General features: G+C 38.6%; 1 protein-coding gene across 1 annotated transcript in view; it reads right to left on the bottom strand.

Moving 5' to 3' along the window:
- Positions 1-16,319, bottom strand: part of LOC133642373 (netrin-1-like) — a 141,810-nt gene that overhangs the window by 15,289 nt on the left and 110,202 nt on the right. Inside the window, exon 5 of the mRNA XM_062036521.1 lies at positions 6,944-7,018. Within this exon, the coding sequence (XP_061892505.1) occupies positions 6,944-7,018 (75 nt within the window). The remainder of the gene's footprint in view (positions 1-6,943; positions 7,019-16,319) is intronic.

The raw sequence follows: 16,319 nt of genomic DNA, 5'->3' as shown, positions 1-16,319 counted from the left end.
TGACGTTTAATCAACATTGGGTTCTAACGTTGAATTTCGCATTGAAATTTGGTCATTTGTCAACCAATATTCTACAACCAAATTCAACGTTAAAACAACATGCGTTTTGACGACGTTTAATCAATGTTCGTTTTTGACGTTGATTCGACATTGAAATTTGGTCATTTTCCAACCAATATTCTACAACACAAATACAACGTTGAAACAACATGCCTTTTAACAACGTTTAATCAATGTTGAGTTCTGACATTGATTTGACCATTGAAATGTGGTCATTTTTCAACCAATATTTTACAACCCAAATACAACGTGAAGAGGTAGTCGCCTGAAATGGTTTTAACTTCAGAGGTGTGCTTGAAGCTCATGGAGAGAATGCCAAGAGTGGGCAAAGCAGTAATCAGAGCAAAAGGGTGGCTATTTTGAAGAAACTAGAATATAAAACATAGTTTCAGTTGTTTCACCTTTTTTTGTTAAGTACATAACTCCACGTGTGTTCATTCATAGTTTTGATGTGACAATCTACAATGTAAATAGTCATGAAAATAAAGAAAACTCATTGAATGAGAAGGTGTGTCCTAACTTTTGGCCTCTACTGTATAATTGTATATATATATATATATATATATATATATATATATATATATATATATATATATATATATATATATATATATATATATACATACATACATACATACATACATACATACATACATATATATATATATATACATATATATATGTATATATATATGTATGCATACATATATATATATACACATATACATAAATATATATATACTATATATATACACACACACAGACACACACACATATATATATATATATATATATATATATATATATATATATATATATATATATATATATATATATATATATATATTAAGTGTATGTCAAGTACATTGCAAACATACAAAATATTTAAATATTGTCATTTATACATTTCATTAATGTCATATATACTGTATGTACATATACTGTGTATGTGTGTATATATACATACTGTATATAGAAACATATATATACACACACTCACATATATATACACACACTCACACACACATATATATATATATATATATATATATATATATATATATATATATATATATATATATATATATATATATATATATATATATATATATATATATATATATATATATATATATATATATATATATATATACATACAGGTATATATATATATATATATATATATATATATATATATATTAAATGTATGTCAAGTACATTGCAAACATACAAAATATTTAAATATTGTCATTTATACATTTCATTAATGTCATATATACTGTATGTACATATACTGTGTATGTGTGTATATATGTATATATACATACTGTATATAGAAACATATATATACACACACTCACATATATATACACACACTCACATATATATATATATATATATATATATATATATATATATATATATATATATATATATATATATATATATATATATATATATATATATATATATATATACACATATATATATATATACATACATATATATATATACATACAGGTATATATATATATATATATATATATATATATATATATATATATATATATATATATATATATATATATATATATATACATACAGGTGTATATATATATATATATATATATATATATATATATATACATACAGGTATATATATATATATATATATATATATATATATATATATATATATATATATATATATATATATATATATATATATATATATATATATATATATATATATATATATATATTAGAGACGTCCGGTAATATCGAACTGCCGATATTATCGGCCCATAAATGTTTTGAAATGTAATATCTGCAATTATCGGCATCGGTTTCAAAAAGTAAAATGTATGACTTTTTAAAAGGCCGCTGTGTACACGGACGTAGGGAGAAGTACAGAGCGCCAATAAACCTTAAAGGCACTGCCTTTGCGTGCCGGCCCAGTCACATAATATCTACCGGCTTTTCACACACACAAGTGAATGCCATGCATACTTGGTCAACAGCCATACAGGTCACACTGAGGGTGGCCGTATAAACAAGTTTAACACTGTTACAAATATGCGCCACACTGTGAACCCACACCAAACAAGAATGACAAACACATTTCGGGAGAACATCCACACCGTAACACAACATAAACACAACATAACAAACACCCAGAACCCCTTGCAGCACTAACTCCTCCGGGACGCTACAATATACACCGCCCGCTATACCCTACCCCCCCACCTCAACCGCGCCCACCTCAACCGCCTCATGCTCTCTCAGGGAGAGCATGTCCCAAATTCCAAGCTGCTGTTTTGAGGCATGTTAAAAAAAAATAATGCACTTTGTGACTTCAATAATAAACATGGCAGTGCCATGTTGGCACTTTTTTTTTCCATAACTTGAGTTGATTTATTTTGGAAAACCTTGTTACATTGTTTAATGCATCCAGCGGGGCATCACAACAACATTAGGCATAATAATGTGTTAATTTCACCAATGTATATATCGGTATCGCTTGATATCGGTATCGGTAATTAAGAGTTGGACAATATCGGAATATCGGCAAAAAAAGCCATTATCGGACATCTCTAATATATATATATTAAAATTAAATTATTTATTTTATTTTATTTATTTATTTATTTTTCCTAAGGGAACTCTCCTGAAGGAATCAATAAAGTACTATCTATCTATCTATCTATCTATCTATCTATCTATATCTATATATATATCTATATATATATATATATATATATATATATATATATATATATATATATACACACACACACATGTATGGCTGTAACGTAACTTTATATGGAAAAAGTGATCATATTTCCTGATGCAGCGTATATTGAAATAACAAAGTTCCAACTTTATGAACCTACTGAGGCGACTGTTTGACGACGTGCGTCTCTTAAAAGTACACAAACATGTGGAAAAGGAGCCTTTGGTTAATTTCCAAAATGTCCTTTCTGTTATTGTAACCATGGCAACAAGGCAATTGTGTTTGCCTTATGTGTTTGGGGCCAAATTCCAGCCAGGAAGAGCTACAGAAGGCAGTGTGAGAAACATCTAAAAGAAGGTTCCATGGTGTGTATCTTCTCTTTGAAAAGAAATCAATAAATAGAAGTGAAGTCATCAGATGAAATATTCAGCACAACAATGGTGTGTCATTAGTTTGTGACAACAAGCACACTCTCCACTCCCCACGTCTGCTTTGGATGTTCACTGCGAGAGCGTCTCCTCCACTGAACATCTGGTAGAACTTGGACAAAAGCGACAAATCAATCTGACAAATTTGGACGGGTTCTTGATTTCAGATGCCTCTGTTTGTTTGTACGCGCTCCAAGTTGTGATACGTTGTGCAAGACGGCTTTGATGGGGTTTCGTCTGCGATTTCTCCTCAGCATTATGACCGCCTGATTTATGTGTGCGGCAACGCAGAACAAAAGAAATGGAATTCAACAATGCTTGACTTTTTCTTAGCGTGAAAAGAAACAAGGACTTCATAATACTTGTATTAAAGAGGACCTATGAGGATTTTCATCTTTTCTGACTTATAAGTCTTGTTACAATACTTGTTTTAAACAATGACAAAGCATCAAATCATCATGTTCATGCCTGTTGTCAGGGTTTTCAGTCTTGACTACGTTGTGATGTCACAGCGAGGTGGAGTAACCAGCTACAGGTCATGACTAGTTTGCCTATAAAAGTGGGAAAATGCCCGGGCAAGGATGGTTGAGTTAGCAACTCAACAAACGTAAACGGTATTTAACTAAGCAGGACCCAAGCACTAGTAACCAGGGACAGGTCATGACTATTTTTGCCTATAAAAGTGGGAAAATGCCCGGGCAAGGATGGTTGAGTTAGCAACTCAACAAACGTAAACGGTATTTAACTAAGCAGGACCCAAGCACTAGTAACCAGGGACAGGTCATGACTATTTTTGCCTATAAAAGTTGGAAAATGCCCGGGAAAGGATGGTTCTGCTCGGAAATGGTGCAAAAAGATGGTTGATTTGTTTGATTCTTGTTATGTTTAATGCAAAAATAGATTAAAGATCTTTAACTGAGCAGGACCCAAGCACTAGTAACCAGGGACAGGTCATGACTATTTTGCCTATAAAAGTGGGAAAATGCCGGGGCAAGGATGGTTTCGCTCGGAAATGGTGCAAAAAGATGGTTGTTCTAGTTATGTTTAATGCAAAAATAGATTAAAGATCTTGAACTAAGCAGGACCCAAGCACTAGTAACCAGGGACAAGTCATGACTATTATGCCTATTAAAGTGGGAAAATGCCCGGGCAAGGATGGTTGAGTTAGCAACTCAACAAACATAAACGGTATTTAACTAAGCAGGACCCAAGCACTAGTAACCAGGGACAGGTCATGACTATTTTTGCCTATAAAAGTAGGAAAATGCCCGGGCAAGGATGGTTCTGCTCGGAAATGGTGCAAAAAGATGGTTGATTTGTTTGATTCTTGTTATGTTTAATGCAAAAATAGATTAAAGATCTTTAACTGAGCAGGACCCAAGCACTAGTAACCAGGGACAGGTCATGACTATTTTGCCTATAAAAGTGGGAAAATGCCGGGGCAAGGATGGTTTCGCTCGGAAATGGTGCAAAAAGATGGTTGTTCTAGTTATGTTTAATGCAAAAATAGATTAAAGATCTTGAACTAAGCAGGACCCAAGCACTAGTAACCAGGGACAAGTCATGACTATTATGCCTATTAAAGTGGGAAAATGCCCGGGCAAGGATGGTTGAGTTAGCAACTCAACAAACATAAACGGTATTTAACTAAGCAGGACCCAAGCACTAGTAACCAGGGACAGGTCATGACTATTTTTGCCTATAAAAGTAGGAAAATGCCCGGGCAAGGATGGTTCCGCTCGGAAATGGTGCAAAAAGATGGTTGATTTGTTTGATTCTTGTTATGTTTAATGCAAAAATAGATTAAAGATCTTTAACTGAGCAGGACCCAAGCACTAGTAACCAGGGACAGGTCATGACTATTTTGCCTATAAAAGTGGGAAAATGCCGGGGCAAGGATGGTTTCGCTCGGAAATGGTGCAAAAAGATGGTTGTTCTAGTTATGTTTAATGCAAAAATAGATTAAAGATCTTTAACTGAGCAGGACCCAAGCACTAGTAACCAGGGACAGGTCATGACTATTTTTGCCTATAAAAGTGGGAAAATGCCCGGGCAAGGATGGTTGAGTTAGCAACTCAACAAACGTTAACGGTCTTTAACTAAGCAGGAGCCAAGAACTAGTAATGCAAAAATAGTAGGGCTGCAACAACTAATCGATTAAAATCGATTATAAAATTAGTTGGCGATTAATTTAGTCATCGATTCGTTGGATCTATGCTATGCGCATGCGCAGAGGCAATTTAAAAAATATAAAAAATGTATTTTTATTTTTTATAAACCTTTATTTATAAACTGCAAAATGTACAAACAGCTGAGAAACAATAATCAAAATAAATATGGCGCCAGTATGCTGTTTTTCCCCCAATAAAATACTGGAAAGGATAGAAATGTAGTTTGTCTCTTTTATCCGATTATTAATCAAAATAATAATCGACAGATTAATCGATTATCAAATTAATCGTTAGTTGCAGCCCTAAAAAATAGAATAAAGATCTTTAACTAAAAGACCCAAGCACTAGTAACCAGGGACAGGTCATGACTATTTTGCCTATAAAAGTGGGAAAACGCCCAGGCAAGGATGGTTTCGCTCGGAAATGGTGCAAAAAGATGGTTGTTCTAGTTATGTTTAATGCAAAAATAGATTAAAGATCTTTAACTGAGCAGGACCCAAGCACTAGTAACCAGGGACAGGTCATGACTATTTGGCCTATAAAGGTGGGAAAATGCCCGGGCAAGGATGGTTGAGTTAGTAACTCAACAAACGTAAACGGTATTTAACTAAGCAGGAGCCAAGCACTAGTAACCAGGGACAGGTCATGACTATTATGCCTATAAAAGTGGGAAAATGCCCGGGCAAGGATGGTTGGGTTAGCAACCGTCAGAAAGCGACTTGAAGATGATGTATAAAACATCATCTAGGCAACATTTTGAGCAAAGAACCACCATCACATATTATGTAGACCACAAGGAAGTCTTTTACATTTAGAAAAAAATCATAATATGACCCCTTTAATGCGCCTTATAATCCGGTGCGCCTTACGGTCCGGAAAATACGGTATGTGCCAATATCACAGCGGACATCATGACAATATGATGCTATATGCGCTAGTCCTCATGGGAAATGTGGTCTTCTCCTGGCAAAACACTACCGCTTTGGTCTTAAGAGGGGCTTTAAATGGTCATAACATGTCGTAAAATGGCTTGTTTTTTCACCACATGGTAATGCAAGTCCTTCACCACAGCTCCTCGTCCTTCGTTCTTGTCGGTTCTGTTGATGTAGTCCAGTTCATATCCTTCTCAATCAAAGTCCATTCCTTTTTTAATCGTCTCTGAGATAGCGATCACATTAGTAAAAATAGATTGCGATTATTAATTGATTTCAAGAGACAGAATATTGGCTTCCAAAGCTCATTTTCTGTCTCTCTGTGTAAACATGCATAATTCCCTTGTGGGGACCTGACTTTCGGTCCCCGCACCGCGAGAGGTCCCGATGACATCACTGTGTAAACACAATTTTGTCCTGGTAAAGTGACGAATAGCAGAATACGGTACCACATGATTCCATCACGGAGGAGAGTGGAGATGAATGTGCACGGCGTCTGTTTAAGCCATCACAGCACCAGGGTGTGGATGCTCCCTGATTAATTGAGACGTTCTCCCTCCCGACGTCTGCGAGAGCACATTCTTGCGGGGTGGACTCACTCACTCACTCACTACTCACCGTAGTCTTTTTTACAGTACTTCTTCATGGTGATCTTCATCTTCCCTTTCGACCCTTTACAGTGCGACTCACAATCTGGGAACAAGAGAAAACAACATTTTAGTGTGTTTATAGACTACCGTTCAAAAGTTTGGGGTCACATGTAAATGTCCTTATTTTTGAAGGAAAAGCACTGTACTTTTCAATGAAGACAACTTTAAACTAGTCTTAACTTTAAAGAAGTACACTCTATACATTGCTAATGTGGTAAATGACTATTCTAGCTGCAAATGTCTGCTTTTTGCTGCAATATCTACATAGGCCCATTTCCAGCAACTATCACTCCAGTGTTCTAATGGTACAATGTGTTTGCTCATTGGCTCAGAAGGCTAATTGATGATTAGAAAACCCTTGTGCAATCATGTTCACACATCTGAAAACACTTTAGCTCGTTACAGAAGCTACAAAACTGACCTTCCTTTGAGCAGATTGAGTTTCTGGAGCATCACATTTGTGGGGTCAATTAAACGCTCAAAATGGCCAGAAAAAGAGAACTTTCATCTGAAACTCGACAGTCTATTCTTGTTCTTAGAAATGAAGGATATTCCACTAAATTGTTTGGGTGACCCCAAACTTTTGAACGGTAGTGTAGACCAGTGGTCCCCAACCTTTTTGTAGCTGCGGACCGGTCAACGCTTGAAAATTTGTCCCACGGACCGGTGGGAGGGGGGGGGGGGGGGTATTTAAAAAAAAAAAAAAAAAAAATTTTTTTTTTTTTTTTTTACATAAATAAATACAATCATGTGTGCTTACGGACTGTATCCCTGCAGACTGTATTGATCTATATTGATATAAAATGTATATATTGTGTTTTTTATGTTGATTTCATTTAAAAAAAAAAAAAAAAAAAAAATTAATTCTTGTGCGGCCCGGCACCAGTCGGTCCGCGGACCGGTACCGGGCCGCGGCCCGGTGGTTGGGGACCACTGGTGTAGACTACACATAGGGTCCCCAGTTTGTCTTTCATTGTGTGTACTAGTGTTGTCCAGATTCCAATATGTTGGTACCAGTACCAGTACCAAAATGTATTTAGATACTTTTCAAAACTTTTCTACATAAAGGGGACCACAAAAAATGGCATTATTGTCTTTATTTGAACAAAAAGTCTTAGGGTACATGAAACATATGTTTATTATTGTAATTTAGTCCTTAAATAAAATAGTGAACATACTAGACAACTTGTCTTTTAGTAGTAAGTAAACAAACAAAGACTCCTAATTAGTCTGCTGACGTATGCAGTAACATATTGTGTCATTTATACACCTATTATTTTGTCTACATTATGAGGGACAAACTGTAAAAAATGATTATTAATCAACTTGATCATTTACTGTTAATATCTGCTTATTTTCTGTTTCAACATGTTCTATCTACACTTCTGTTAAAATGTAACAATCCCTTATTCGTCTCTTCTTTGATACTTTACATTAGTTTTGGATGATACCACACATTTAGGTATGGATCCGATACCAAGTAGTTACAGGATCATACATTGGTCATAATTTAAGTTCTCATGTGTCCAGGGATGTATTTCCTGAGTTTATAAACATATGAATTTAAAAAAAAAACGAAAAAAGAATTTGTGATGCTAAAAAAATATTGATGTAATCATAGTAGTATTGACTAGATATCATTACAGTGGATGTCAGGTGTAGATCCACCCATGGCATTTGTTTACATTGTGACGGCGGTGAGCTATTGTATCCTCCTACGGTGTGTAGTGAAGCATGTTTGGCTATTCCTCGTCCTCCAGTGATAACGCTACTTGTAATAAACTTACTTTATTTGTCGCCATGGAGACAAGGATTAGTGATTTAGAAGTAGCTAAAACACTGTGGATGGATGTTAGCCGCTAGCTAGCTAGCCATGTGTTAAAGCAGCTCTTCCTGAGGGTGTTTCAGTGTTATAACTTCACCTTTATCTTGACTTTTTACACCAAAATGCGTCCATTCTCCCTTTTCTGTCTACACACTGTGTCTGCTTGTAAGTACTCTGTGTGTGCGCGCTGCCCAACATGCTCCTCTGCTCGTAAAACCAACAATGTCACGACACGCCTTCATGCCTGTTAAAAAAAAAAGGGGGGCAGGGACCGGTACTTTTTAAAGGCGGTATAGTGCCGACTTTGATTTATTAGTATCGCGGTACTATACTAGTACCGGTATACCGTAGAACCCTAGCCCTCAGCATCATTTCATCCACGTGAAGAAAGGGGGTTTCTATGTCGTCATTCTCCTCAACTGATGAATTATAACTCGGGATGGGTACCAAATCCGGTACTTTTTTGGCACCATCCGAGTCACGGTGCCATGTTGCGCATGACATCATGCCCCTTTGCCGACTCGCGCGCTTTGGCGATTGCCGATCACTCCAGCAGCACTGAGAGCGGACTCAGCCAAACAACTTCTCGATAAGGTCTTAATAGGGTTGAGGTGGGGTGGGGAGTAGCGGGGGGGGGGGGGGGGGGGGGTATATATTGTAGCGTCCCGGAAGAGTTAGTGCTGCAAGGGGTTCTGGGTATTTGTTCTGTTGTGTTTATGTTGTGTTACGGTGCGGAGGTTCTCCCGAAATGTGTTTGTCATTCTTGTTTGGTGTGGGTTCACAGTGTGGCGCATATTTGTAACAGTGTTAAACTCGTTTATACGGCCACCCTCAGTGTGACCTGTATGGCTGTTGACCGAGTATGCCTTGCATTCACTTGTGGGTGTGAAAAGCCGTAGATATTATGTGACTGGGCCGGCACGCGAAAGCAGTGCCTTTAAGGTATAATGGCGCTCTGTACATTTTAAAGCATTTATCAGCCGATAATATCGGCAGCCCGATATTATCGGAGATCTCTAGTTTCACTGTATCCATTAAAGCAGTGTTTTTCAACCACTGTGCCGTGAGACACAGTCTGGTGTGCCGTGGGAGATGATCTAATTTCATCTGTTTGGGTTAAAAATATTTTTTGCAAACCAGTAATTATAGTCTGCAAATGATGTGTTGTTGTTGAGTGTCGGTGCTGTCTGGAGCTCGGCAGAGTAACCGTGTAATACTCAGTATTATCAGTAGGTGGCAGCCGGTAGCTAATTGCTTTGTAGATGTCGGAAACAGCGGGAGGCAGCGTGCAGGTAAAAAGGTATCTAATGCTTAAACAAAAAATAAACAAAAGGTCAGTGCGAAACTAAAACTGAACTGGCTACAAAGTAAACAAAAACAGAATGCTGGACGACAGCAAAGACTTACTGTGGAGCAAAGGCGGCGTCCACAAAGTGCATCCGAAAATGACATGACAATCCACAGTGTCCCCACAAAGAAGGATAAAAACAATTGAAATATCCTTGATTGCTGAAACAAAGTAGATGCGGCAAATATCGCTCAAAGGAAGACATGAAACTGCTACAGGAAAATATCAAAAAAAGAGAAAAAGCCACTAAAATATGATGATTTCTGCTGGTGGTGTGCCTCCGGATTTTTTCAACGCAAAAAATGGGCCTGGGCTCAAAAAAGGTTGAAAAACACTGCATTAAACCATATCCAACTGTATTTACAATCCGCAAAGTATGTGAAAACACTGTCTAAACATCATAAAATGCCGAAAATTCAGTCAGCCGTTTTGAATATTCTGCTCTGAATACTTGTGGCTATTTTTGGAGATTGACACCACGTTCTGCACTCTGACCATATTATTAGGTCAGTCATACTGGAAATACGCAAACATTGGAAAGAGATGTGCTGTTTATCATTCACAATCCTTATGTAAGACAAGAACACATATGTTTGGATTTTTCTATACATTCGAAATTGTAAATAAATATCAAACAATTGAGTCAACAGATGGCGGGTCCTGTCATTATACTCTCTAAAAACATCCAGAAAGTGCTAACAATACTCCATTTACATGTCGTGACCGGAAAATTAACCAAATATGAGCGATATTGTTATTATAAGCGCCTACGCAGACGGACTATTTTAGCGGCGCACTGATAGCAGTGAGCTAATGCTAGCTTGCGCTGCTATCGTCGACACACTGAGCCAACGACTGTTAAAAACTTGCTAAAAAGTAAATTCTAGATTACAATTCATGCAGCTCTCACCTGCTAGGAGACAAATGTGGCCACGGACCCAAATGCTGGTCCACTTTCACATACAGATGTGGCGAAAAAGACACAAAAAAACGCTTATTGCGGCAACTTTTTTTAACCCTTCGTGAGGATCGTGACTGATTCTTCATCTAAACGGAATTATATGAGCGTCACGCCGATCGGCATCCCAGCGAGAGTGGAAATATTACAGTAAGTGTTTGTTTTATTATGGTTACTTTGTATGTTTGGCACCTAGCATTGCTGCAGATGCTATAGGGCACATGTGTCAAACTCCATATCTGGCCTGCCACCTCATTTTATGTGGCCCGCAAAGGCCTGCGATGACCTATTTGTTTCTAAATGTAGTCAACTTTCTATTTTGACAGAGAAACAAAACATGCACTGTATGCAATGTCATATATTTTAAACTTAATCTAATATTGCAACAAATATTATATTATCACACATTACAATCTTCAAAATAAGTACTTAAATAACTCGTGATTTTGAAGCAACTTATCCATCAAATTGTACAATGTAAAAATGATTTTTCCAAGAAGAACCGGTAGCTCAGTTGCCAGAATTTTCCCCGTAAAAACACAAAACCAAACAATGTGTAATATTGTTTTTCCATTTACAGTAACACATCGTATAAACAACGACCGTCGATTTGACAGTAAAACAGTGGTAGTGTTTTCCCATTTACATTATAAACATGATACATTTTATGGTAACATTTCGGCAGCTAAACTTTACTCTAAAATCGACATATTTTTCTTACAGTGTACGTAAAAATATATAACAATAAATAATTGTGCAATGAAGCAATTCATAATGCATATATTATTCACTGTTACAAGTGGCCCTCTGAGGGCAGCCATAATTGCCATGTGGCCCCCAATGAAAAGGGGTTTGACACCCTGCTATAGTGTCACATTAAAGCTACATCCGTTTAGCGTTCGGCTTCTAAAACCTATTGCTCGTCCTCTTTGTGTTCGGGCTCAAAAACATAAAAACCCGGATCATAATTTTTCCCAAAGTAATCGTCGTTGGCTCGCAGAAAGTCTGCTTGATTAGCACTGTTGTTGATGGGGAAGGGATCTGTGGCTATTTTGCTCATTATCTCTCAAAATGGCTCGGGAATCTCCGTGAGACTAATACTATTTTGATCATATCTGCAAAAGCCAAAAGCAGTGAAGTGGTCACGTTGTGTAAATGGTAAATAAAAAGAGAATACAACAAATCCTTTTCAACTTATATTCAATTGAATAGACTGCAAAGACAAGATATTTCATGTTCACACTGAGAAACTTCATTTTGTTTTGCAAATAATCATGAACTTAGAATTTAATGGCAGCAACACATTGCAAAAAAGGCATTTTTACCAGTGTGTTACATGGCCTTTCCTTTTAACAACACTCAGTAAAGGTTTGGGAAGTGAGGAGACACATTTTTGAAGTGGAATTCTTTCCCATTCTTGCTTGATGTACAGCTTAAGTTGTTCAACAGTCTCCCTTCTCATATTTTAGCCTTCATATTGCACCACGCATTTTCAATCGGAGACAGGTGTTGTTGCTTGGCATTGTCTTGCTGAAATAAGCAGGGGCGTCCATGAGAAATACGTTGCTTGGATGGCAACATATGTTGCTCCAAAAGCTGTATGTACCTTTCAGCATTAATGGTGCCTTCACATATATGTAAGTTACCCATGCCTTGGGCCGGAACAATCCGGATGGTTCTTTTCCTCTTTGTTCCAGAGGACACGACGTCCACTGTTTCCAAAAACAATTTGAAATGTGGACTCGTCAGACCACAGAACACTTTTCCACTTTGCATCAGTCCGTCTTAGATGAGCTCGGGCCCAGCGAAGCCGGCGGCGTTTCTGGGTGTTGTTGATAAATGGCTTTGGCTTTGCATAGTAGAGTTTTAACTTGCACTTACAGATGTAGCGGCCAACTGTAGTTACTGACTGGTTTTCTGAAGTGTTCCTGAGCCTATGTGGTGATATCCTTTACACACTGATGTCACTTTTTGATGTAGTACCGCCCGAGGGATGGAAGGTCACGGGCATTGCCGCTTACGTGCAGTGATTTCTCCAGATTCTTTGAACCTTTTGATGATATTACGGAGCTAGATGGTGAAATCCCTAAATTCCTAGTTGAGAAATGTTGTTCTTCAACAATTTGCTCAGGCATTTGTTGACAAAGTGGTGACCCTCGCCCCCGTCCTTGTTTGTGAATGACTGAGCATTTCGTGGAAGCTGCTTTTATACCCAATCATGGCACCCACCTGTTCCCAATGAGCCTGTTCACCTGTGGGATGTTCCAAATAAGTCTTTGATGAGCATTCCTCAACTTTCTCACTCTTTTTTGCCACTTGTGCCAGCTTTTTTGGAAACATGTTGCAGGCATCAAAATTCCAAATGAGCTAATATTTGGGAAAAATAACAAAGTCTTTGCAGTCTATTCAATTGAATATAAGTTGAAAAGGATTCTCTTTTTATTTACCATTTACACAACGTGACAACTTCACTGCTTTTGGGGTTTGTATTTATTGGCATAAACCAGATATATATGATAATAGCTTCAACATAGAGGCAACTTGTTTTTCCACTCCACTGCTACTTTAAAGATGGCTGCTGCTTTGCTGTCTCCGTGCCAGGCATCCTTCATAAGGAGAGAGCTGGTGGTATATTGGAGCAGAGGGCCAACCTAAAATTAAAATCATTTGTTCCCTCCACTTTCCACGGGCTGACACAAATTGGAAGCAGATCGTGGACGAGCGTTGCCCCAAACGTGCTCTCCTCTCTTGGCGGGGGTGGGAAAGCCGGCGGAGAGAGAGAGAGAGAGAGAGAGAGAGAGGGGGAGGACTTTCAGCTCGCCTGAATATGGACAAACTTCATTATTTCCTCCAGTCGTCCCCTTTCTTCTCCTTTATGCTCGGCGTGAATGAGGTTGCCGGGGTAATGACGGCGCAAGAAAAAAACGCCTCCCTCTTAAGAGGAGAAAAAGTGGTTTGTGGAATGAGGACGAAATTGTACCAACATTTATATTCTGAGGTGGCGGGAGAATTTAAAGATAGTCAATGATGTTGAGGCACACGGGGTGTCCGTCACACCCTCCCTTTGGCGCCGCACACTCCGAGCCATTACACCCGCCGCGCTCATTAAGCTCCGCTCTCCTGCTGGGAGGACAAACGCCCCCTTTGTGCGTCTCAGCGGCAGTGCCACGCTCATTCCGCGGGGGTCGCCGGGGGGACCGCGCCGCTCCTAACTTAGGGGGTTGGTGTCTGTAAGTGAAGTGAAGTGAATTATATTTATATAGCGCTTTTCTCTAGTGATTCAAAGCGCTTTGCATCGTGAAACCCATTATCTAGTTACATTTAAACCCGCGTGGGTGGCACTGGGTGAAGTGTCTCGCCCAAGGACACAATGGCAGCGACCAGGATGGCGGAAGCGGATATCGAACCTGGAACCCTCAAGTTGCTGGCATGGCCAACCAATTGTACAAACCCCGTTTCCATATGAGTTGGGAAATGGTGTTAGATGTAAATATAAACGGAATACAATGATTTGCAAATCCTTTTCAAGCCATATTCAGTTGAATATGCTACAAAGACAACATATTTGATGTTCACACTCATAAACTAAACAAATAATAATTAACTTAGAATTTCATGGCTGCAACACGTGCCAAAGTAGTTGGGAAAGGGCATGTTCACCACTGTGTTACATGGCCTTTCCTTTTAACAACACTCAGTAAAGGTTAGGGAACTGAGGAGACACATTTTTGAAGTGGAATTCTTTCCCATTCTTGCTTGATGTACAGCTTAAGTTGTTCAACAGTCTCCCTTCTCATATTTTAGCTGCCACACATTTTCAATGTCTGGACTACAGGCAGGCCAGTCTAGTACCCGCACTCTTTTACTATGAAGCCACGCTGTTGTAGCACCTGGCTTGGCTGAAATAAGCAGGGGCGTCCATATGTTGCTCCAAAAGCTGTATGTACCTTTCAGCATTAATGGTGCCTTCACAGATGTGTAAGTTACCCATGTCTTGGCCACTAATACACCCCCATACCATCACACATGCTGCCTTTTACACTTTGCGCATATAACAATCCGGATGGTTCTTTTCCTCTTTGGTCCGGAGGACACGACGTCCACAGTTTCCAAAAACAATTTGAAATGTGGACTCGTCAGACCACAGAACACTTTTACACTTTGCATCAGTCCATCTTAGATGAGCTCAGGCCGAGCGAAGCCGACGGCGATTCTGGGTGTTGTTGATAAACGGTTTTCGCCTTTCATAGGAGAGTTTTAACTTGCACTTACAGATGTAGCGACCAACTGTAGTTACTGACAGGGGGTTTCTGAAGTGTTCCTGAGCCCATGTGGTGATATCCTTTACACACTGATGTCGCCTGTTGATGCAGTACAGCCTGAGGGATGGAAGGTCACGGGCTTAGCTGCTTACGTGCAGTGATTTCTCCAGATTCTCTGAACCCTTTGATGATATTACGGAGCGTAGATGGTGAAATCCCTAAATTCCTTGCAATAGCTGGTTGAGAAAGGTTTTTCTTAAACTGTTCAACAATTTGCTCAGGCATTTGTTGACAAAGTGGTGACCCTCGCCCCATCCTTGTTTGTGAATGACTGAGCATTTCATGGAATCTACTTTTATACCCAATCATGGCACCCACCTGTTCCCAATTTGCCTGTTCACCTGCGGGATGTTCCAAATAAGTGTTTGATGAGCATTCCTCAACTTTATCAGTATTTATTGCCACCTTTCCCAACTTCTTTGTCACGTGTTGCTGCCATCAAATTCTAAAGTTAATGATTATTTAAAAAAAAAAGAAAAGTTTATCAGTTTGAACATCAAATATGTTGTCTTTGTAGCATATTCAACTGAATATGGCTTGAAAAGGATTTACAAATCATTGTATTCCGTTTATATTTACATCTAACACCATTTCCCAACTCATATGGAAACGGGGTTTGTACAATAAGAATGACTTTGGAATGTCATCGTGGAGGGAAAGTGCGATCAGCGCGCCTGCAGGAGCAAAGGTCACCGCCTCTGTCAATGGTGTTGAGGGCGGAGCACCATCGGCTAGGGGCGGGGCATGTGCTGGACGGCGAGACACAGCTGGCAGGTGATTAGATTTCACAAGTGGTACGTGGTGATCTAATCATCTGCTGTCTTTAACAGTGAGCGGCAGCGGAGGAGGAGGTGGTGAGAGAGACTGGAGAGAAAAATCTTCTGAAAAGAT

This window comes from Entelurus aequoreus, linkage group LG25, assembly GCF_033978785.1.
Source record: "Entelurus aequoreus isolate RoL-2023_Sb linkage group LG25, RoL_Eaeq_v1.1, whole genome shotgun sequence".
Taxonomy (NCBI): Eukaryota; Metazoa; Chordata; class Actinopteri; order Syngnathiformes; family Syngnathidae; genus Entelurus; species Entelurus aequoreus.
This window is presented reverse-complemented; position numbering and strand designations above follow the sequence as displayed.